Source organism: Danaus plexippus, assembly GCF_018135715.1.
Source record: "Danaus plexippus chromosome 13 unlocalized genomic scaffold, MEX_DaPlex mxdp_15, whole genome shotgun sequence".
NCBI classification, from domain to species: domain Eukaryota; kingdom Metazoa; phylum Arthropoda; class Insecta; order Lepidoptera; family Nymphalidae; genus Danaus; species Danaus plexippus.
The window spans coordinates 4,589,322-4,613,576 of NW_026869849.1; the positions used below are offsets into that span (position 1 = coordinate 4,589,322).

At 34.4% G+C, this 24,255-nt stretch overlaps 1 protein-coding gene across 1 annotated transcript; it reads right to left on the reverse strand.

The window, feature by feature from the left end:
- Window positions 1-23,185, reverse strand: LOC116769928 (rho guanine nucleotide exchange factor 10). The gene is given in 14 exon segments (XM_032661138.2): window positions 1-2,156; window positions 2,159-2,918; window positions 3,358-3,531; window positions 3,976-4,239; window positions 4,622-4,824; window positions 4,984-5,182; window positions 5,892-6,047; window positions 6,336-6,458; window positions 6,862-7,091; window positions 7,578-7,737; window positions 10,901-11,077; window positions 13,797-14,007; window positions 19,231-19,333; window positions 22,990-23,185. Coding segments are annotated over 14 exon segments (3,690 nt in total). The 5' UTR covers window positions 23,066-23,185; the 3' UTR covers window positions 1-1,302.
- Between the last annotated feature and the right edge of the window lie 1,070 nt (window positions 23,186-24,255).

Genomic DNA, 24,255 nt, shown 5'->3' on the forward strand with positions numbered 1-24,255 from the left:
TACAGGTGTATACATATAAACTTATTTATTTACACCTTATCAATAACATGTGACGCTTTCGAAGTGTAAAGAACCGTTTGTAAACTAAAACTGGTTACGAGAATTACAAATAACAATTACTCGTCATAATTTTGTTGCGTTTACGGAGACTGATAGAAAAACTGAGACAATAAATTAAAACATTTATATGTATGTCACTTAAAAAAATAAAAAAAAAACTAATCTGTACAATCCTTTATTCGGTAATTTACATTTTGGCACGTAATGCATTTAATATTGCCAAACATTTATTTGCATTTATTACACAAAGTTAAATAAATTTAATAATTTTCTTTGGACTGTTGATCTCTATTGTTGCACTGACCGAAACGTGTTAAAGTAACAATAAACAGCAGTAACATTGATAGATTATAAATATTTTATTTAACATGAATATTTAACTTGGGGAACGATTAACGGAAGATCACTTTGTGACTGGACAACCTCTACAGAGTAACACTAAGTAAATGGACAGTTTTCAGCGAATCATGACAAGAGATATTAAAGATTTTGGTTAGTTTCTTACATACTTAATGCAGATTCATTCGAAATGTCGTACATTCGTCATAATCTTTACAATCAACTAATAATACGTTTTAACGCTTAAGCTAAATCAGTCTAATTCTTAAAGCGACAATAAAGTCTAACAGTAAAGCTAAAACGAATGCCGTCATCACACACACTGGAAATTTATAATAAAAAAAACTAAGGCCGCTAGATTCTTAACTGAAAGGTTAAATCGTAAGACAACCAGTGTACGGTAAAAATTAGACAGTTAAAAAAATTTACAATATAATTTTCATTTCGATTTATAACACAACGAAATTACTCTATGTTAATATGGCGTTTGTTAAAATACATATTAATTATTATTATTATTAAGCCAAAAGTGTTCATCATTCGAGTAATATTCGAGCACGCTATGATAATAACATTAGTTTCGCAGTTTGAACATTAATAGATTACAATAGATTTTGCCATGAACATAATAAACAGACAAAAATATAATTCAATTGTATATAAAATAAATACGGGGTCGCATCAAGCATCAACGCAGCCGGTACCCGAATATAAGAATAATTTAAAGCCTACAAACAATATATCTACATAATAAATTTGTCAACCGCATTCCATAAATAAGGCATGTTACAATCACATGATACGCTAACGACGAAAATATGTTTAACATAAGCACGAGACATTTACATACTTACAATGTATATACAAACTGAATAGAACATAGCACGGGGTTAGAATATTAGTTCAAAGCCGCATTTCCCACAGTATCAGATGGGCGTCTTTAGGGTTTGGGTCGGCCGCTGGAGCCGGTCTCTCAGCGGCGTCTGCGGTCTGCCTCCAGTCCACGTAACCCCTCCCCCCCACCACCGTCACCACCGACCGCCGGCTACCCTCGCCCACGATATAATCAGCACCGCGCAGGCTCCGAGCGGCAGTCTTATTTGTGCTCCGCAACTCGACGGCGGCGGATGAATCGCTCCGTGATATGGAACGCTCTGAAGTGCTGGATTTGCTTGAAGATGAATCCGGCGTAGACACGGCCATCGGCACCAAGTTCGCGGCACCTGAAGCACCTGAACTGTTCCTAGACACTCCACGCAGCGCCATAGACTCCTCGCTGCCGGATGACGTGCACAGACTCGACGCTCGCGAATCTACTGACCAGCTGGACAGATCTAAGCTCCTAGGCCGTCCCGCTCTCATTCTTAACCGTCTGTCCAATGTACTTACACGGAACGGTATCGCAGCTAGTTCTGGGTCACTCCGTCTCAGCGACTCTCCGCCGGAGCCGCTCACGTCTGCTTCCCCGACACAGTCTTTAACGAACATCAGTTCTCCGAACAGTCCGTACACGTCGCAGGCGTTTAAGTTTGCGCATTTAGGCAATGTTTTGCTCAGTCGGACGTCGCCCGGCTTCTTCCTTCTAATAACAGCAGATTGAACCCGCTGCGGTCTATAGGGACTCATCTCTTCTGATATCCGTCTCTCCAGCTTCTGTTTGTCCGATTCTTCTTTGGATTCGTTCTCCTTATACTCTACGTTTTCTGCGAGCGCTCGTACGTTGGATAAATTTCGTCTGACGACATTTACGTCCATTTCCTCGATTCCGGCGTCAGGGACAGCAGGAATGTAACAGGACCAGCGTGAGCGTGATACGACACGGCTATGTGTCCTCCTATCAGCGGGAGACCTTCCAATTTTGGTAACGGAACAGTTACAGTCACACCGGCCGTCGTTCCGACCCACAGTAACCCCTGACCGGCCAACAGAGCTGAAACATAAGCCGGTTTGCTCCCCTCCCTAGCGCCGATAGTTTTCGCCACATCAGCGGCTATATCAATATTCTGCAGGTGCTCGAACGTCTCAGCGTGATACAAGCTAACGTACGTCGAATCAGAGAAGGCCGCCCACAGTCCGACTCCGGAATGCGCTAAATATTTCACAGAACGGTCTCCTTCGCCTTTTAATTCTAGTATTCTCATGATTTCGGCTGTGAGTGCGTTGATGGCGAACACTCTTTTCGCGCAGGTCGCGTACACGACGCCGTCGACGGGTAGCACACAGTGGACCGGTTTGTCTCCGAGCTCCACGGCCAGCGGTTCTTGCAGCGCCCACGAGTCGTCGTGGTTCCTCCTATACACGGACACTCTTCCGTTTGCGAGCCCCACGAACATTGAGTCACAGTGATATTTGATTTGCGTCACCGCCGCTGTCGTCGTCACTTCAGTCAGTTTTTCCTGTTTCTCTGGTTCCACTCCTGAGAATATTATTATCTTCTTGTCCTCGGTACCGAGCCACACCGTGTCTCCGCACAACGTCGTCACATTTTGGAGACCTTTTGCGTATTCCATTGACGTTACCTGCAATTTTAAATATATCTTCAAACATTCATCTTTTCAAAGTAAAGCTTTGATTTTAAACAAGACCAATAACGAAACAGAAGGCAATTTATAGAAAACTACGAATTCCTCGTACCTACTAGCTCATAGCAGAACAAATATTTGTTAACAGAATATAACAGACTCTTTCTTATTTCTCATCGACTACCATTTTAAATAAGAATAATTGGTTATTTGAATATATGTGTGAAGACGATAAACGACTTATGTATATTCTGGGATATAGTAACACAGAGACGTCTCACAAACACCATTTTATCAACAAAACTTGACATGAAACACCAAAAAAGTATTAAATCATTGAAGATGTTTATTTAATGGCCTTATTCTTGTATAAGTACGAATGCTGATAAGACATCTAGTGTTCGATGTCAATTAAGGCTACCAGTGTGTAACATACCTTAGTGTCGGGCAGGTCGAGTGTGACGAGCGTCTTGAGCTTGGCAGCTCGGTGTGTGAGGACGGCCACGTGACTGTCCGCTCCGCCCGCACACACCCACAACAGAGCGCGGGAGCGACGAGTGGTGGTACCACGAGCACTACCTGACGACTGGTAGAAACAACCACACCGCACCTGGACGATACGATTATATTAGATATTAAATAAAGTAAGCTATTAATTGTATTTTATTTTTAGATACAGTTATTATTAAGGAATAAATATTAATTTTCTTTTCTTTCTTTCTTTATAATTTTGTTGATCTCAGCATTGGATATTATGTTCAAAGTTATATTTAAACCTTCGTATTAATCACACGGTCTATGTGTGTGTATGGATTTAGATAAAATTTTTAATTCGATATTTGGAGAATTTTAATAACAAAACCGTGATATATGTATTTTTACCAACATAGACTAGTATTTATTTAATTAAATAAATTAATAAAATATAATCTCATCTTATAATTTTTATGCTACAGACAAACACACACACACAGGCGCCTAGACGTACACAGATACAGAAAAATGCACACACAAACATATATATAATAAACGACATCCTAAGACCGGGCAATACCTCGGTGAGTTGATTTGAAGAGTACACAGTGGTGGCCGTGACGAACAGCGGCATCTTGTGTGGTGGTGAGTGTGGTGCGGGCGGTGGTAGCCTCCAGGACGGACAGTTGGCTCTGTCCTGTGCGAGCTGCGCCAGTCTGAGCTCAGTGGCCCAGGCCCGCCTCGCGCCCGGCTCGTTGGCTTGGAACGTGATCGCTTCCTCACGGCCTCTGATAGTCAGCTGGAGACAGCACGAGTCCACCCACGACATCTCGTCGTCTTTTTTCTGGAGACAAGTTTTTATTGGATAAGCATTCAGTTTGTTATGTATTGGACATTTTTTTATTTGTATTACAGAACTTCTATAGTAATGAATTGAGTATTATATATTCAAGATCTATGCAATATAATTTGTTATAAAGAATTGAGATAAATGCACAAGAGTCAAAATTAGAGTTCCTCATATATGGCTGTGTATGAAACACATCTAAACAACATTAAAGACAATTTGGTTACAACCAGTTACATAAATCGTTACAAAACAACCACCAGTCGTAAACTTTGTTTTATACAAAAAAAAACTCGCAAATTCAAATTGTTTGATATTGATTATTATTTTAATATCGTCCATCGATATGAATTGCTATCAACTGGTAAATGATATACACCTGTATACTCTGCTGGATGTTCTGCAATAGGGCCTTAAATGTTTCTGGTGCCACTTCCGGGTATGGAGTCTTTAGTGACGCTGCGAGATCCGCCATCCTCGACACAGTCTCATAGTCGTGCATCAGAGATGACATCTCGTTACAGAGTGACTCGCCCGTTGAACTCGACGAGTTTGAACGGAGACTGCCGTTACGATTGACGCCTGTAGAAAAAGAATAGTTATATTTTATTATTAATTTTTTTCAAAGGTTATTAATTATATATAAAATAGATATAAAAATACGTGAATTCCGTGCTTTGATTGTATGAAATTAAATTATGTTTGTATGTTTGTAAAAATGTATGAAAAAACTAAGCATACCTTGAGCAAGTACTCGACTGAGCGTCGGCCATGTCCCTGTGTCCAAAACCTCGACGTCCTGGACAGGATACGCCCACTTCAGACTCAGCCGCTCGGTGTCATCACCGCCGGCACCCACAGACACGCATACCACAAGGTCGTTAAGTAACAACAGGCGACGCGGCTTGCGTTTAGTCAGAGTTCCAGATTGGTTGAATTCCTACAATGTATTTATATTGTCAATTTAAAGTTTAAAGTTGACCAGACCAAACTTTATTTCTTGAAGTTATAACAAAAAGATCTAGCGTTAATAGCATTTGTCGAACTATTTCATACAGCTAAATTTCCTAAACTTCTAATATTTATATAAACATATAACGCTAACTGACAATTAAAACTATTAAGCCTATTATGTATGTATATTTGGAACAATTCTTTTGTTAAAAATCTGTATCAAAAGAATTTATTTATATTACTTCAATAAATTATTAGTATTAAGATGAGCTACCATATACATGTGGATTTGATATAGTATAAGGCACATCCAATAACTCAATTCAGACCTAAGCTGCTAAATTATTCTGTCATGTGTAAGGCGGGCCATACATCTTCAGTAATATTGCACAATATTATTAGCAGTGCAACCATAATATTGAAAAATTGCGCAATTATTGTACAGTAGTTTGAGCGACCTTAAATTTTATTGCGCAATATGTATTTTTTGTACTGTGTAGGGTTAGTGTTGCGCAATATTTTTTCTGTTCACTGTTTCGGGCGGTTGTGATCGGTTCTGTCACGTGAATGGTTCGTTAATCTTATTGCTAAATATTATTGAACGTTTGGATTCAGAGGGTATTCAATATTATTGCACAATAAAAATATTGTGCAAAATTATTTTAGATGTATGGACTGAGTCAACTGTAGCCCACCAGCTGTAACAGGTCGTCTTGTCGGAGCAGATGTCTCTTATCAGCTCTCGCCGCCAGCAGCCGGGCCGCTCCGAACCTGGCGGCTCCGCCGGCAGCCCCGCCAGCCGCGCCCGCCACACCCCCGCGGGTCAGTCGACGCAGCGCAGCACGGAACGCCTGCAACCAACGCGCGTCAACAATTGTAGCAAACTAGCTTACTTTAAAAATTTCCTTTCGATGATATTTCAATTTCAAACAACTCGATCAATGATATAAGTGATTCATACGAATTATAAATGCCTTCATATAAAATTCCTTTACGAAAACAATATTTTTTTATATTTAAGTTTCTTATAGTCAATATAGTTACATAGTCATAGCTTCAGTATCTACATTTTCAAAAAAATCTGTCTTAGTTTCATATATGACTGTCATTATATGTATGTATGTTCGTCTTCACGTTACCTGTATCCTCTCGGCGTCTCGTTTCCTCTCGTTCAGGGCCTCAGCCATAGCCTCGAGTCTAGTCAGAGCTCGTTGTAACGCGACACGGTCTGAGTGACCCGGCGGAGTGTGCTTTAATAGATCCTGGAATTATTGTTATGAAATACATTTACTTATATATAGTAAATATAAATATTAATACAAAAAGATTTAGTCCTATATCGGTATCCAAATTGAACCCTAATTATAACCGAATTGGGCTTAAAATTGTTTTATTTTATTTGAAATCTAGTTTCCACATGATCAGTATTAGTAGTATTTAGAGTTATACTATAAACCTGTTAATGTACTATTTGAACAAAAAAAAAATATATTTTTTATATGGATGGATGTATGTCTTAATATGGACAAGCGTCAATATCACTATCGAGCTTTCAGATTAGGTACTTATATAGCCTACAAAACTACCTCCACAAAAAAATAATATCTGGCAGTTTAGTAATTATCGAGTAATCAAACAGTCATACACAGTGAGAAATAGAAATACCTGCAAGAACATAATGAACTGCGGGAATCTCTGTACAGGTTTCACCATCAGCCCGAAGAAGGAGAGCCTGTCGTGAGCGCTGATCTGTTTCACTTTCAAGAAATCGGCCAAAGCCGATTTTCTCTTAGACTCCATTTTCGCCAGTTCCATGGCTACTGAGAAGTTATTTATAAAGTCCGAGTAAACGTCCAACACCACCGCCTTTGAGAAAGCGTTCAGGAACACCTCGCCTGGAACGTGACAAATACTGAAATAGTTACACAACATATTCAACACTATATAAATATTAATAATAAACTTGGCCATAAAAAACAACAGAACTTTTTTAACGATCAAACCAAGTATGGCACTGAATAATGTAGTATTTTCTTAAACGTAATAACTATGGAAAACATAGACATGGCGAATTATTTATGCATGCATGCATGTTATGCATGTGCATTTAATTATTACATATTATTACATGAAACAAGGAACGGTATTTACTAGAATGAAATATGTTAGCTATTCAGTAATTACTAAGTAAGAAATAATTTTATGCTCTTCGAATGTCCAGTGGGGTGGATTCTATTCTATATGTAAGAAAAATATATACTATATAATTAATATACATATATGTACATATAGTATGAGGTTAGTATATTCGATTCAACCTAGTATACAACGAGACTGAATAAAACTAACATATATATATATTATATATAATGTGGACTAACCAATTTTTTCGTCGCGATCCCAGGTTCTAGCGCAGTCTGCGAGCGCGGTGCGGAAATGTAAGTGACATTGCAGTATGTCCGGTAGCCTGTGGAACAACGTGGATATCTTGCCAGCATTCAGGATAGCCGGGCTGCTCTCCTCCAACGGCTTCTTGTAGTCCTGTCACGTTTCATTGGTACATAATTAACTTTAAAGTGCCACATTATAATGTTACACGGTTAGTATACACTTGGATATGTGATTACGATTTTCAAACTGAATATATTATTTTTTAAAGAAAATAATCCAAATTATATTAAAAAAAAATAAGTACTTCTGATTCATGTTAAATTTTAGGCTGTTGGGTTAGGATTTTAATCTACAAACTAATACTGACAAACCTACAACTGTATTTTATATAATAAAAAAATATTATACGAGATAAAACGCAATAAAACATCTCATTAAATAACAGATGCGTCATCTCTTAGAATATCTAACGTGCTTACAGACTGTGAAAATATTAGCACTTGACTCTTCCTAACAACGTCTCTAGATAATCTAAACTAACACGAATTAAGGACTTTGAACCCACAACAATTACATTTCATTAAGATATCACAACAGATAAAAACTTCAGCCAGTCAAAAACTATTTTTTTTTTTCAATGATAAAATACATAACCAACCTTTTTGCGAAAACGATATTAATACGAAGATTATAAAACTCGAACAGATAAATAATTTTCAAGGCTATATAAATGTGATTTATATTTTAGTTATAATTCAACATTAAATCTACACTAATGGTATTCAAACGGGCTGTTTGATACAAAATCGGGCGTGCATTTCATGACATTGTGTTGATAAATTGCAACCGTTTTGGAGAACGAATTACATAAAAGATATAGGAAGAAGGAAACTTGTTAACATTGTGAGTACAAATCGGCTATTAGATCAAATGACCAACAACAAAGATGCTCAAACAGGCGCCGTCTGATATACTCCGACCTCGGACGGTACCATTAAAACTGTTCCACTTCCTAATATGCAAATATAGAATTCTATGACAATGACACGAGCCGCACGTATTAGAGAATATTAACATGTATTCTGTACAATTCTTGAAAGGATCCAACAGACGTATTCCAACAATGGAAATAGAAAATTTCGTATAAACTAAACGAAAGCGTTACATTCATATACAAGTTAACCGAGAGAAAATCACGCGAGAAAGTATGAAGCCAAAAAAAATATATACACATTATTAACCTTTTAATATTTTGACACATAAATAGTTATCGAAAGATACCGAGCTATAAAAAATATATATCGTGAAATTTTATCGATCAATTAGAATACCTTTCACTGGCTGGTAATATTGTTATGTAACGTGAATACAGAAGGCCGTCGCGGCAAGTAATAGTACTAATCTCATTAATGAACATTGGATTAAACTGTCAGGCAGCGAGTCTATAAAGCGGCCTGTCAAGTCACGCCTCCGTAGTGATAGAAAGAGTTGGTACTTATTTGCATCGATTCACTTCAAGTGTTACGTAACACGTTATCAAAGTATTCAACATCAATTATAATGGCCACCAATCCCTGTTTCTCTTGAATTATTGACGATATGTCCATTTTGGTATTTTGGTTCCAAGTACTTTCTCTTGTAAGAGACTAGAGTGCAAATAGTTTTATTTGGTAGACCATGTATATATATACATATATATACTCGTTTTAGTATAGAGAACAGATTTTACGCAATGACATTATTTGTGCCCGTTTAATATAATTTTATTTTGTAAGCGGACAATAAAATAGCACTTTAATAGTTCTGTATAACCCAAATAATTGTAACTTATAGAGCTGTGACGTCACGAGCTTAGATTTTATTGCAATAGTCAACGGAATCCTATTACGAGATGCTGTGTTTTGTAACAACGGAATGTCTCAGTGTAATGGTAAGGTAATTTTGATTCTATAAGTTTCTTTACCTTGATGTTTTCGCCATTAATTATATTTACATAGAAATATAACAGGTCCATGTTAATTCCGTACCTGTTAGCAGTAACATTGAAGGAGCTACAAGTGACGTTGGTTGCGCAAAACAAACATTCGACACAGCCTTCGAGCGCTTGAACGTTATTGAAATGCAATTAATTCTCGTTTTGATAAAAAAAAAAAACCTAATTAATTTTTCATGTCCATGAAATTTATTCATAGAAAATATATTATAGTAATCTTTTGAGTATAATTCTTACTTACAACTCGAGGAAAAATTTAAAGTACCTAATTAAATAGTACAAAAAAAAAAACGCAACGTAAAATTAATATCTCAATTAAGCCATAGCCCAGTAAGCAATTGTTGAGACACGTTTACTAGTCGACAAAATACTTACAGTTTAAACGTTATTATGACAATTAAAGATAAAGTATACCATGACTTCAAGCGGTCGGTTTACAACTTAATGACGTTAGCATTGAAATATTATTTCGCGTATATCTTAAAAAGGGCTCCTAATATGATTAAAGTTAGTTGCGAGTTATTTTACTTCATAGGGTAGGTATCATAGTCACTGTCTCTTTAAAGCTGACGCGATAGATAAAATTCATTATTTCTGTCCTCGTCTTGAACATAAACTATAATCTAAATTGGAATAACTTTTATCGAGAAAACTATTAAAACGATTTATAATAAGCTGATGAAATAAACCACACTGTGCTTGCAATAGTTTTGATTGTTAAGATAATAAACAGATATTTATCCCTAACATAATTTACAGCTCCCATTACTTTATTCTCGAAAATCGTTATAAAGCTATAATGAATAGAGCAATCACGAATACTTTAGCTGGGGGTAATAAATTTCAATCTCATCATCGAAGTACGAGACTGTCGGTTACACGCAGACATACATACGTTCTTACAGCTTACTCATATTATTTAAAACAACAAGGAAGACATCGATGTAAGGTATGAGAAATTATTCTATAATACGCACAATTAGAATACCTGTACAATACAATCTGTCATGACTGAGACCAATTAGAGTAACCAGCTGCGTTTCTCACGGTAACAAGTATTATAATTTATCGCTTATTTATCTGCAATTTTTCTGTTGTCGAAGGTTCTTACGCATCGGTTGACAATGATAGTTGCTGTCGGTACACAATGCGTGACAATAATATAACAGTCAAAGAAAAAAATCACACGTCATTATGATATTTTATTCACACAAATATACGGAATAATTTGTGTGATAGAATCGAACCTACAACTAATGTGTGACTACCGCCGCTGTGACCACTGAGCTATCGTGTCATAGGATGTTTCAAGTAACTTACGTTTATAAGCCTTTGAAGTGTAGCTACGTAGGAGTTCTCGCTGTGTATGATAGCGGCTACGACATGCCGTCGTCTGAGCTGCACCGGAGTGAGGGTGTCAGGAGGAGGGCCCAAGGAGGGAGGTGGGACTCTACCACCGCGGACCTCACCACCGCAGGAGAACATGTCCTCCTCGAGCTAAAAGAAATAGAAAGGCACTTTGAAATTCCTATTTGCCATCTTCTTGATTACAACTAACTAAATAAAATGTAACTGATAGTTGATCTCCTTGTAATTGTAATTCAAAGAAAACAAATTACAATCCAAAAACTGAAATAACTGTTAAATATAAAACAAATAACTGTATTTAAGATCAAAAGAATGACTAGCTTTCATATCTTTACATAAATATGACGCAGTACTGTACATCGTATACATTACAAATTAGCCAATGCATTTGTTCCGGAGGCGGGAGGTTGTTGTATCAGGTGTAAAATTTTTCATACTATTTCAACAAAATGTTTAAAGGAAAGGTTGGGCAACGATAGTTTTCTCACAGCCATGTAAACTGACAAACTGAGAGCATCATAATTTATTTCTAAAGTTATTATAAATCAATTTTGTATCTGGCGAACTGAAAGTCCTTTGTTTTGCGACAGCCTAATACGGTTTTGAGTACTTTAATGTACCGTACTAGAGACCTATTGGTTCAGATTTGTACTTAAATATATGAACATAATTTATGATAAATTGAAAGCTCGCTAGTTCGTTACAAGTAAAGCATCGACAAGGTCGTACGGCATCTTTGATACAGAAAAACAGTTGCATAAGAACATAAAAAACATAATCGTTTATAAAAGTAAAAAAGTTTTTATTAAATGTAAAAACTATTGTCGTCATAACTATGAGAACAAAGACTGTTTTATCGTCATATTAGATTTTATTCAGCAATAATTTCATATACATTTTTGATGTTAAAAGCCGAATATTTTTATGGTGAACAATAGAATTTACGAATGACGTGAAATTATTCAGAGTATTAGAGTTGTCATGATCATTTCCCTTATAACATGTTTAGTGTGGAACGAGGGTGAACAAACACACGAACATTACGATATCAGCACCAGTTAATGCTATAAATACGGTACATAGGTTCTGGAGACATTGTCCAGATGATGAGATATCGTTCGTGCGTATATATCTGTATGCATCTAGCGTGAAAATGTGATGAAATTTAGTTCGATACCGTGGAAACGTGCACATATAGTCATACATGAAGTAAAATGGCGCGATCACGTCACTGTTTATACATGCACGAAACGAAACGGTTTGATTGCGATACAAACAGTACATTTACCATGAGTTTTAATCGTTATAAAACTATCAAGGTCATCGTAACCGTTTATAAATTCATGTATTCATTCATCCGTTAGACATAAAGAGCTGATTTCTTTAAACACATACTGAAAGCCCAGGATGTTATAAGCGTAAGCCGTAAACGTCAAAAGCCCAAACCGCGCCCGTCACCACGTGACTTACGTATACATCGAGAACTGCCATCGAATAGTTGGCTTTATCACGAAGAACTTTTACACAGAACATGTTCATACATCAACCGATACGATACACAGATAATATAAAGAGCAAAATAAAGAAAAACACATCTGACATTTACGAATAACACGTTACTCATGCCGTCACACTAAAAATATACTGAGTAGAATAAAAAAAAAAAACGTTTATTACAATAGTGAACATCAGTCCACGGCTGACTGTTGCACGGAGATCGCACATCGTTATATCACATGTTTAAATAGATTATTTATTTAACAAGCTTGTATGTACATGCTCATGAGGATACGGCGTTACTGAGGTTTGTTGACGACCGGCCAGACACTCGAGCGTCCGAACGTGAATCATACCGTATAAATGTGATTCATATACGCAATATATTTAATAATTGTACGCCAGGAGCCATCAGAATCAAAGATGGCGAGCACACCAATGAATGACGTCCGTTAATTCCACAAATTATTATCAACAGGATGTCAATGACCAATATAGTTTTTGATAATTCAGGTCGCTTTAATATCAGAGATCAAATTGTATAAAATGCTTCAATTAAATTATTCCGATGGGCGTGTTAACATTTAAGGGCACTCCCTAATATAACAAATGACGATTACCGACCGAGGAAACGTATTTAAGAAATTAAACAATAACGAAACGATATAAATCATTCGTAACGAAATTAATTATCTTTATTGCATTAATTTTTTTATAGTGTAATTTAAATTCTGAGACAACAAAAGGGCAAACTTGAAGAATGTTGCTATAGTACAGCAAGTTTAGTATCCTGTTACGAGCATTTGCCGCTGTCAGAATGCCGGACCTAAACCGGATTTGCATACAAAATATTTATTGCACATTCTATTGCTTTATTGGTGAGAAGAATGCACTGTCACTGGATGGTTATTACAATAGTTCATCATTAACTTCATTAAAGCTGTCACGTTTTTGCATTCGGCTCATTGTGAGTAAATTTTTATGGCCGATGGATGACATTAATGTGATATGTTCAATGGCATTCCAAAAATAATACTGACGTTGAAATTCTAATATATTTTACATGTAACCGACGCGGCCATAAAACGTTTAGATATGGATCAAGTGTAACCAAGGACAGGATTTCGATTAAACTAGACAGCGAAACGAAACGGTTGGCAATTAAAACAAGGTCCATAAATTTGGCCAACCGATTAAATACATGTAGATCCACATTATAATTAACTGTTATATACAAACAAATTATATCATATATGGATAAAAGAGTTCTTGATTTTAGGAATATAAAAGAGTAAAAATACCCAACTATTTATACTCTCATAGCCATAACCCATCCAAATTGTTAACTAACCTCTGGTAACTTGGGCATCTTGTCTGTCTCGTGTGTCTGCATGTCATAGTGATGCGAGGTCCCCCTCCTGACGCTGAACCACCTCGCCAGTCTCCCTCCCCCCTCGTCGTCGGGGGCTGGCGCGGGGGGAGATGGACTCGAACCCCCATTACGCCATCGTTCACACAACTCGCGAGCACGGCTCAACGTGTTACGAAGCTGGCCGGTGCTCCTGGAACAATGAGGTTTTAGGGTAAAGAGATATCATTACGACAAACATACATTTTGAATAGAGAAGGACCTTGAATAAAATTTAAGCTAGTTTTAATGAGTTTTTGAAGATTTTAAATCCAGTTTGAATACAATTTTACATTTGAAGCGTTTGTTCTTATACAATGTATATAAAAATCAATTATTACCCTTCGAACAGTTTGTTGCTAATAGTTATTATTTATAAGGTATATATATTCTGTTTAAACCTTATATATTTTTTGAATATTCAGACAGATGAAGCTTTAATATGAACAAAAGAATCCATCTACAATATATTTTTTATCGATGTACTAATTAGTTTCCACAAACGCTATAATTGTTGTAATACATCGTTATCATTGACTCAATCGACTTTAATTAACAGCACTATTGAGAGGATGCTGGCAATTATTTGACGCGGAAGATCAATTTAGTAAAAAAAAGATTACAGAGCCATATTTGAGTTAGAGAAAATATATAGAAACTAGGGTGAAACCTTTTGAAAGTTTGAAAAGTGTATATATAGTAACACTCTTGTTTCCTTATGAACCTGCATATATCTATATTCTTGTAAACTGCAATATAATTATTAAAATATTATATATTAATTGATTACGCTGTTAAAATATTTACAAATAGAAAATTATTTACATTTATCCACTTTTGTAACATAAATAAAATACAATTCTTATCTTCGTTAAATTTTAAAACCGATGCACTTTAAAACAGCCTCCGTATTTCTAACAATAAGACACGAAAAAAAAATCACAGTGTCACCGTAAAATAATTGAGTGCAAGGATCGGTTATCCGAAGCGGTGTGCATCGGGGCTTGAGAATATTAGATTAGATGTCGGAGGTATAAATGATACCGTCATCTAAACAGCAATTGAACTCAATGTTTGCAAATACAACGACTTATTGACAAATCGATCAACATATAACGACAATGGATCAATTACTTTGACATAATACTAAACAAAGAAACAGTCGAAGGTTGAAACGACAATAAACATTTAAATCTTCACAATGTGATTGTTAACAATTATAAATCTTTACAAGCGTCTCACAATTGTATTTCTCACATTCAAATCACATACGAGCGATTAAAAAAAAAACATGATATATTTAAGGAGCACTTTACATTTTTCCGGCTATATAAATACATCTCGTTTAAAGTACTAAGAATAATCATAACCACTAAAATTGAAGTGAAGGAATCCATACAATACGATAGAATTTCAACTGAAACGCTGCATGATAGACATCTATGCGAAGAAGCCCATGAAAACCGTGCAGAAAGTTCGCACGGAATTGTTTCAGCAGCTTCCAAGTTCGAAACTATTTATTGTCTATAATAAAATTACATAAGCGTCTCTGATATTAACATCAAGAGAGTGTGAATCCTATGAATTATTTATTCCATTCCACCTTGTAAGGCGCGAATTCAAATAGTCAGCTGAGCATCTATAAACTACGTGTTATTCTAGTCATCAAGGCATTACGTAACCAGTGATTTATTGCAGATTGTCTTCAGATCATATTTTATTATACATAACCTTTGACTTTGAGGATATTTATTAATATTTTTTCCTATTTATAAGACGTATATAAATATTCGAACGGAATATATTATGTCAATTTATAATGTGATTTAAATATCTCTTTGCCCTCTATGTGACACTTCTATGGTATTGTCTATGAAGAACGTATATTATTTATAGATTATCATTATCTTGGAAGTTTCAAGAAACTTAAAAAGCAAAAGATCTCTATTTGTCTATAACAAAAGCTAATCTAATTCTAACCCAATACATATAATATTTCCTTACTTAACATTCTATTCATAGCAACATTCACGAATGTTCAAATTTGATGTTTCGCAAGAATTCTATGTATATGATATTTATAACATAGTTATGTAACTTTCTATTGTTACAGTCGTCGTACAAACATACAGTTATAACATTACGATGTGGTGTTGATTGCGGTAGGTTTAATAAATATTGCATGTTTTGTTAAACCTTGAGAATAAATCTACCAAGTGGTGTTAAACGCCCACGCTGGTCGGTTGTCACAAAGATTGGTAAATCACAGAAGCTGTGTCACAACCGCTGGATGCTATAATGTTTTACAGCTGCATCTAAACCTTTATATTTATTCAAATTAATATATGAATAATGGGTGATAAAGAGTTATGAAAGACGACGCTCTGTCTGTCAGCTCGTCACTTTATCTAAGTGACCTGCAGCTCCTGACACGAAATACAATAATATCAGTGATGTATGTTCCTTTGTACTATATAATTAACAAAATTTTCACAGCTACATTCTGTTACATGTGAACTTTGAACTTTGAAATATTTTGACAAAATATAAATTGTCGTAAAAATATAAAATTTATTATTAATTAAAATAACAATGTGTTTTTGTAACGTAATTATCGTTTTATTTTTTATCACTACTCAAGGAAGCTGATTGGAGATTTTGTTATTGTATCATAATATATTTAATCTCGTATGGATTTAAAAGTTTTTTTTTTATATAAAGTAGAAACCAAAGTTTTATTTCTTAGGTTTTAAGATAACTTTTGACCTGTTCCATACACGGACAAGAGTTATCACGAATACTTCTGGTGATAAGGAGTTTATTGAAGATTATTTTTATACCTACATCATTCACTTTTATTCTAATTTAGCTTTTATAATTTAGGTGTATACTTATTATCTATGGTCATTAGGCACTTTCCATTTGTAATAATAAAACATAAATAGGTAACACATAAGTGCACAGAAAAAAAAACAAAAATCTCAGAAGATTGACGAAGATCAAAGAGGTTTAAGTAAATTTAATTGGCAAAAAATAACCATTTAAACCTCCATTGTCTGTGGGTGAAGTCATTAAAACAATGTTCAAGCATCATGTACCTACTATTAAAACCTACTTTATATATATGTAAATAACCTCAAAGCAAATGACAATAGGGGCCAGAATAATTGCCCCATACTTAGAACATTAGCTTTAATGCAAATTAGTTGTTAGATCCTTGACATTATTTAATACCAACTTAATGTCAAGAAAATATAACTCATTTACATAATAAATACTTAAAATCTGTATATATACAAGATCACAATATCAGTAGATTGATTTAAACCGTTTTATATTAAGAATAGACTTTTTTAAACAATCTATAATATCTCAATGAATGTTTAATCTAAGTTAAAATTATTTCAAGGCATCGTCATTAATATTTATATTTGACAAGTATATCGATTATGTAATTGATAAATCATTTCAATTTGTCTGTCTGTCTGTTTGTTCCGGCAAATTTCTGAAATGGCTGGACCAATTTTGACTAGAATTTTATTGGTAGGTAGCTAATGCAATAAGAGGTAACTTAAGTTACTTTTTATCCCGATCCCGAATCCCGACATCACACGCGAGTGAGAGGGGGGGGGGGGGGGCGCGCGGCGCTTAAGTTCTTTATGTTTTTACGCAGACGGAGTCGCGAGTAATATCTGGTATATATATATTTATCAGTTATAAATTAGGACGGGAATTTTTCCATCATTTGTGTAAGTAACTGTATGCATTGACCTATCATTTGTATGGAGATTATAAGACGATGTGAGAAAAATTGAAATCGTGAGAGTATAGGTCCCGTTCTTTGCGATACTGTTAATATTTTTTTCATCATCCCATAAGTCATAACAGTAACCACACTGAAAATATGTAAAATATTGTTTAGCTGAATAATGGTATAAATATATTTTATTATGACTATTACTATATATGAAAATATATACACTTTTGTGTTGTAGGTAATTCAAAAAAAGTACTATGATATTGTAAAGAAAATTAAAAATTCCCAGATTTGTTGAAGGATTAAATATGTGTGGGCATACATCTTTAAAAATAGTAGCATTCTTTATATGTCTGTTTCAACTGTCAAACCCCAAAAACTATCACTTGCAGATGTCTCAAAATACTATTAGCACGTTAGGAGTGAAGAGATAAGATAAAAATATCACACCTTTCCACTTCCTTGATTTCGCTTGGTATCCGATATAAAGTATTAAAGCTTTCTAAAAGAATGTATGTCAATAACGTCACTGGTTCAGAATTTTGACATATAATGCGTTTTATGAGTCAACTTAGAAAGCGAATGCGGGTATACGACTTTTATGGTAAATGGGACCCGCTTTGTGGGGGCGCTAACTTCTGGCACGTGCAACGATAGATACAAACACAAGTAGTTTTATATGAACACAACAAACAAGCTATATATAATATTGATTTATTAACCAGAAACTAATTCATAAGCGTTAAATTAATATAACGCAACCATACATCAGAATAATAATTACATGTTATTTAAGTTGTATAAACATGATTTTGGATCAAAATGACAATAGTTAAACGGTCCATGAGAGGCAGTGGCCTGTAGTGGCCCCAGGAACACAGGATATTTGTGTTAATTGGGTACGCGTCGACGCTAATTGCAGGGCGACGAGACAACACCACAACAAGGAAGTCCTTTATAGACTATAAACTGCCAGTATACAGCCAATATACTGGCATAATGCAAGTCATTGTAATTTCTAATATAATCTGTGGCATTTGTTTATGAGCAATCCCGTTTAATATTCTCAAAAATATATTTATTATATATTAGAAACGGTTACAGAGAAAATAATAATAATAATAATTTCGCTACAAATTGCAGTTATTATATTAAAAATTTTAAGTGTTAAGAAATTGAGTCACTTTAGCTCCCCCATTCAAACGAATTAGTTCTAATTTCGGAATAGACATCAATCATACTTAGAAAAGACAGCCCGAACCTATTTCCTTCGTTTAAAGCAATACCAATGCAGTGGGTAGTGCATTATATTGCTCTGTTTTATTTAACGTCTATTGTCTATGTGTGGTTGCTATTGACCGGACTGATTATATTAACAGCTGCAACATGGGAACCATTCGACGTTGCAACGTATCTCACACATATACATATACACTCCTTCAACCAGTAAAAAAGACATCATATATTATAAATTCAAGGAAATACAGTTTTAAACTACACTTGTAAATCATTATGTATAAGTAACAATACTTATCAATAATGTATTTCCATAAGGCAAATGTTTGAAAAACTATAAGAAAGCCAATGATCAAAGCTACCGTGTATCGAAAAAAATATTACCTGGAATCCAATGTGGAGTTGAGACGTTGGGATCGTCTAAGCGGCGTGTTCCTAACAGCACTGATCGGCTCCTCCCAGCTGCCGCCCGCCGACCGGTGCTCATCTGGAAAAGCATTTGCTTCAACAATAATACATACACATGTATAATTTAATATACTCATTACTGTAATAGTATACCTAATACTAACTACATCAAGCTGCATGTAACTTTGGCGAAATTTAATTTCGAATCTGAGTACACGAAAGTAAGCACAGCGTTTTTTAATGTAATAGTAAAAATAAAACATAACACGCAACGCATCTACATCTACTCGTGATATCGTTATCATAAACTCGATTGATTATAGCTCATTTACATTCCGGAATTATCTATAAAGATGCACATGCATGCCATCCAATCATGCCTTCTAAATCTTAGGTCAAAATAATTATTGTTGCATGCATGTTATGACTTACACTGGTGAATATTCCTCAAACTCCTTTCATACGTGGGAAATAAGAAAAAAATATCATTAGTAATTGTATATACATTATATTATTTATATAAAAAAAACTTGAATAAGATTTAGGAATAGGTATTTAATGAGATATGACCATGAGCATTCAGCGTGGGCGTAGAGCCGATTCTCTTTGCGATATCGCCCAAAAAATATATATAAATTTGTATAAATATAATTTTATTTACTATAAAGCAACAAGAAATCATACATACTTCTACATTTCGTTATCAGCTTAAATTTAAATTTCGCGATTCTGCCATCGGTTTGCCTTGAGGGTTTCATTGAACAAACAAAACAGTATGATATTTAAGTCATCAAATTGTTACATGAAGTATGTGGATCGAGAGCACATGTCTACCGCGAGCTGTGTGTGTGACTAACACAGAAGTTTTCCCACACATCCAAACAGATGTAACATCACCTAAGAGTTCAATCATAACTAGGGTTGACGACCCATTTATAAATTACTACTTAAGTTTCGCAACAGAGATTTTATATTCGACTCCGTACGAAAATGGACCTTGTTATACGAAAAATATGATTTAAAATTAAAATTTTGCAAATAGCAAATACATATGTACATTCAAATTGCTAACTAGCAGGCTAGCTGTGCTAATATTTGATGGTTATTTATTTATACTTAAATATGATTTACAGTTTACTTTGCGATACTTCTATTTACTAACCACTAAACCATCACCCGAAGACAACTTTGTAATGCGTAATTCTGTCAAGGTTATTTCTTATTTAAGTCTTTTTGTATGAAAATCTTAAATAATTTTTACTCAATTTGTAATAAACAAAATAGAAAAACTAAATTCCATAACATATACTTAAGATTTATTTATTACATAACGGCTAAGTATTTTAAAATATATTGCTATAGGAATAGTCATAGCCAAAAGACGTTATAAGTAGTTTTATAATTGGGTAATATCTCAAATATATTATAGAATAGTATCCATATATTAAGTAAGTAAATTATTCACATAGGAATTAACTTCCAAGATAATTCCAAGCTTCCGATAACCTTAAGCTGTTAACCTCTAGAACTTAGATAACATCAAAGAAAGCATAAACATAGTTCCAATTCCTAGTACATAAAGGGTACATCTGTTATAAGGTAAATTAAGACGTCCGGATCTCGACTAATGTCGACCTCTATACAGCTACTGAATATGAGAGCGTTCTAAATCATAGCTGTCACAAACATAGTCTCACAGATAACACGGAACACAGATAAAATGGAACTTATACAATATGAATTTAATGTGCCAGTTACTAAGAAATCCCATCACAGCGCAGTTCAGTGTGATATAAACATGTTTTTATTTTATTACATTGCATGAAAACTTCTTTGTTTGAATTAAGACTTATATTTTTAGATCAACCAGAATCGATCCCGAAAGTTTATTTTAAAAGATACTGAATTTAAGCCATCTGATGTGAGATTGTTTATATTTTTATTTTTAAATATCGTACACAAACATTTCGCTAAATCAATGTTTAATGTAATGGACAGGAAAATAACAAAATATTCCTGAATGTTTACCATATAGAAAAATCCAAAACAAACTTAATAAGACATTATGAAAAAAATTTACCTTTCAAACCGTAAGTACGCGTAAAGGGATATATATAACTGAATAAATTAATCTGTGTCGATAACCCAATTAGATATACCTAGATAGCCGATAGGCGGTGCAAACAGCAAAATTGTAGGTCCAACACGATTCGATTTATAGATGGTCAGTACTGCGTACTGGTTGAAGTATCATATCTTAAGATCGTTGTAGGTCGAGATAAAAGCCGCCGCCGAGCACGCCCCGTCACTCATATACACTCATTGTTTGAACCCAGATATTTTATGATTCATGCCGCCATATTGCAAGATACAGATAAGAATGCAAGCAAATAGGGCGTTGCGAGCACAATCGATGTTTTGCCTTTGACATCAATACATGGACCTGCTTCTGATAGCGTGAGGTCGGTTTGAAAACAGGATATTGTTAGGACATCAGTAAATAAAACACGATCGAATTGAACGGTTGAAATAAAGATTTTAATTAATTATGGGTATGTGTAGTAGGAAATAAGTATTTACGTAAATATTTAAAACATACATAGGTCTAAAACAATGTTATTTCTTAGTTGCATATATGTCATATTGACTTAAATTGTCTACAAATAACTCAACAATAGATAATTGATATCAATATAAAACCAAGCAAAACTGGATTAATATTTACCGTTGTACATTACGTTATTGATAATAGGTATATGAGAAATCTTTGAAATTCAAGCGTATAGTGTTGCCTCAATCCGTAATAAAAAATATATATATTTTTCCCCAGCATTGTTATACAAATGACGTCAGAAAAGTTATACTCATCACTTGGTTTGTAATGAAAACCTCAATAGAACATTAAATCAATATTATGACTAATTTTATAATAAAAATTTTATGGTAACAACACATTAAACGGAAAGTTTATTACGCTTTGTCAATGGGGAAGACGTAAAGGAAAATCGTAGGAATATTTTCGAATTCGCATTCGATTTAATTTTATAACAAACTATCTGTTCCAATGAAATATCCTAAAGCTTTAGTCATTTAATACCTGTATTTTTTTTTGGTATCTTTTAAAAAATTCAAGTATTTTTTCAAAATTCTTTTTTGTAACTAAAACTTCACATCTAATCATCGTAAAAATATAGATTTAAAAACGTTTTGTTAAATGTAGTTGAAAATTTATTTAACAAAAAATATTCAGTGGGCGTAGTAATGTATGTGTGTTTATTATATCAGTGTTTCGCAACGTTAAGATAACTGAAATTATTGGTACATATTGATATTAAATTTGTTCAAGTGTTGCTCTTAAATAAATATAAGATTAGGATTTCCACAGGCCCGTGGTGTTATTATAATTCTACGTATATATATACAAAACTCAACGAAAAACTTAATTAATATAGAAGCGACAAACAATTTAAAAATATATTCATACATACTCCGAATTTAAAAAAATCTATTTTTTAAATTTGACTTATTATTGAATCAAAATCTACATAATTTAATATTAAACAAATAAAACGGGGGCCGATATATTTCCATGAAATTTTATAATCAAATTAAGTCAATATAATATCATATTATATATTATTGGAATGAATTATTCATTCATAAAATGTATGAATCACTCACGCATATTAATGAGACAACGGTATCAATAATCACCAGTAACAATATTTTACATACCAATTTGTTTCAATGGTTCCTCTGTGACCGGACACAGTCTAACTTTGTTTACTACTATGACGAGTGTGCACTGCATTGTCACATACACTAATATCAACACTATGAGAACAGCATACCTTCGACAGATAAGTGTCCATTGATAAAAACATCGTACAACGTGCAATCCAATGAACCGTTTGTTACCAACTGACGTATTAGCATAATTTCTACTCAACAAAAGCTAATTGCTCACTGAAAATACATCATATATAACTCGTACCAACAGTTATTAAGTTGATGGTTTTTAATTGTACACGACGACTCCCGCATCAATTGAGAGCGGCGAGCAACGGGGGAGCTTTCAGGGACATATATAAAGCAATGCTATTTCTGTATATCGCAACGTCAATAGTAAAGTCGAATTCTTGAGATTAAATCTAGTATTGCATACCCGCTCGCTTGAATTATATGTTTACTCTGACTAATAAATGATACTTTGAATATTGTAAACACCGAATATATTACATTGTCAGTATAAGACATTTCAGATAATGTTATTAATAAGCACATTAAATACAGGTATATTATTAACTAATACTGTGTATCAAATAAAGCAATTTAACGCTATACGACCGTTATATCTGTAATGGCTCTTATCGTTGTGAAATTCGGTAATAGCTCAACAGGTCAACATTGAATACGCCCTACATTCGATTCCCTTTACAACAAATATATCTTTATAAAGCTAGCTATGTGGGTAGGTGCAAAAATTATTCAAGTAATATTGGGAAGGAAACGTTAAATATTGTTACGATCACCATAGCTAATTAATATAAGTCACACATTGAACGTTTAAAACAAACGGTTAACAAAACTTATATTATTCCCACGTTTGATTTGTTTATTGACATATTAATAGTTCAAGAGTCAAGTGTGCTTACATTTAATGAGTACGACCGAGTCGTGGGGTTCGCACTGCACCTGGGTGGCGTTCATGGCCAGCAGCCCTCCGCTGCCGACCCCGCCACCCGTCCCGCTCGCCTCCCTGAAACAAATACACTTTCAATACATACTCAACAAATTACTTGTATCAAAATACTTATTCTGGCATTATAAACGAAACGTTTGCGAACTTTAAATAAGAAAGGGTAAAATACGTAATAATATTTAAGAATTTTTATGTGGGTTTCATTATTTCATGCATACTATGCATGCAAAAATTCCTTATGCCCAATGCAGATCAAAATAACGGAAATGTAATAAACAGACAACAAACAAACTTCTGCG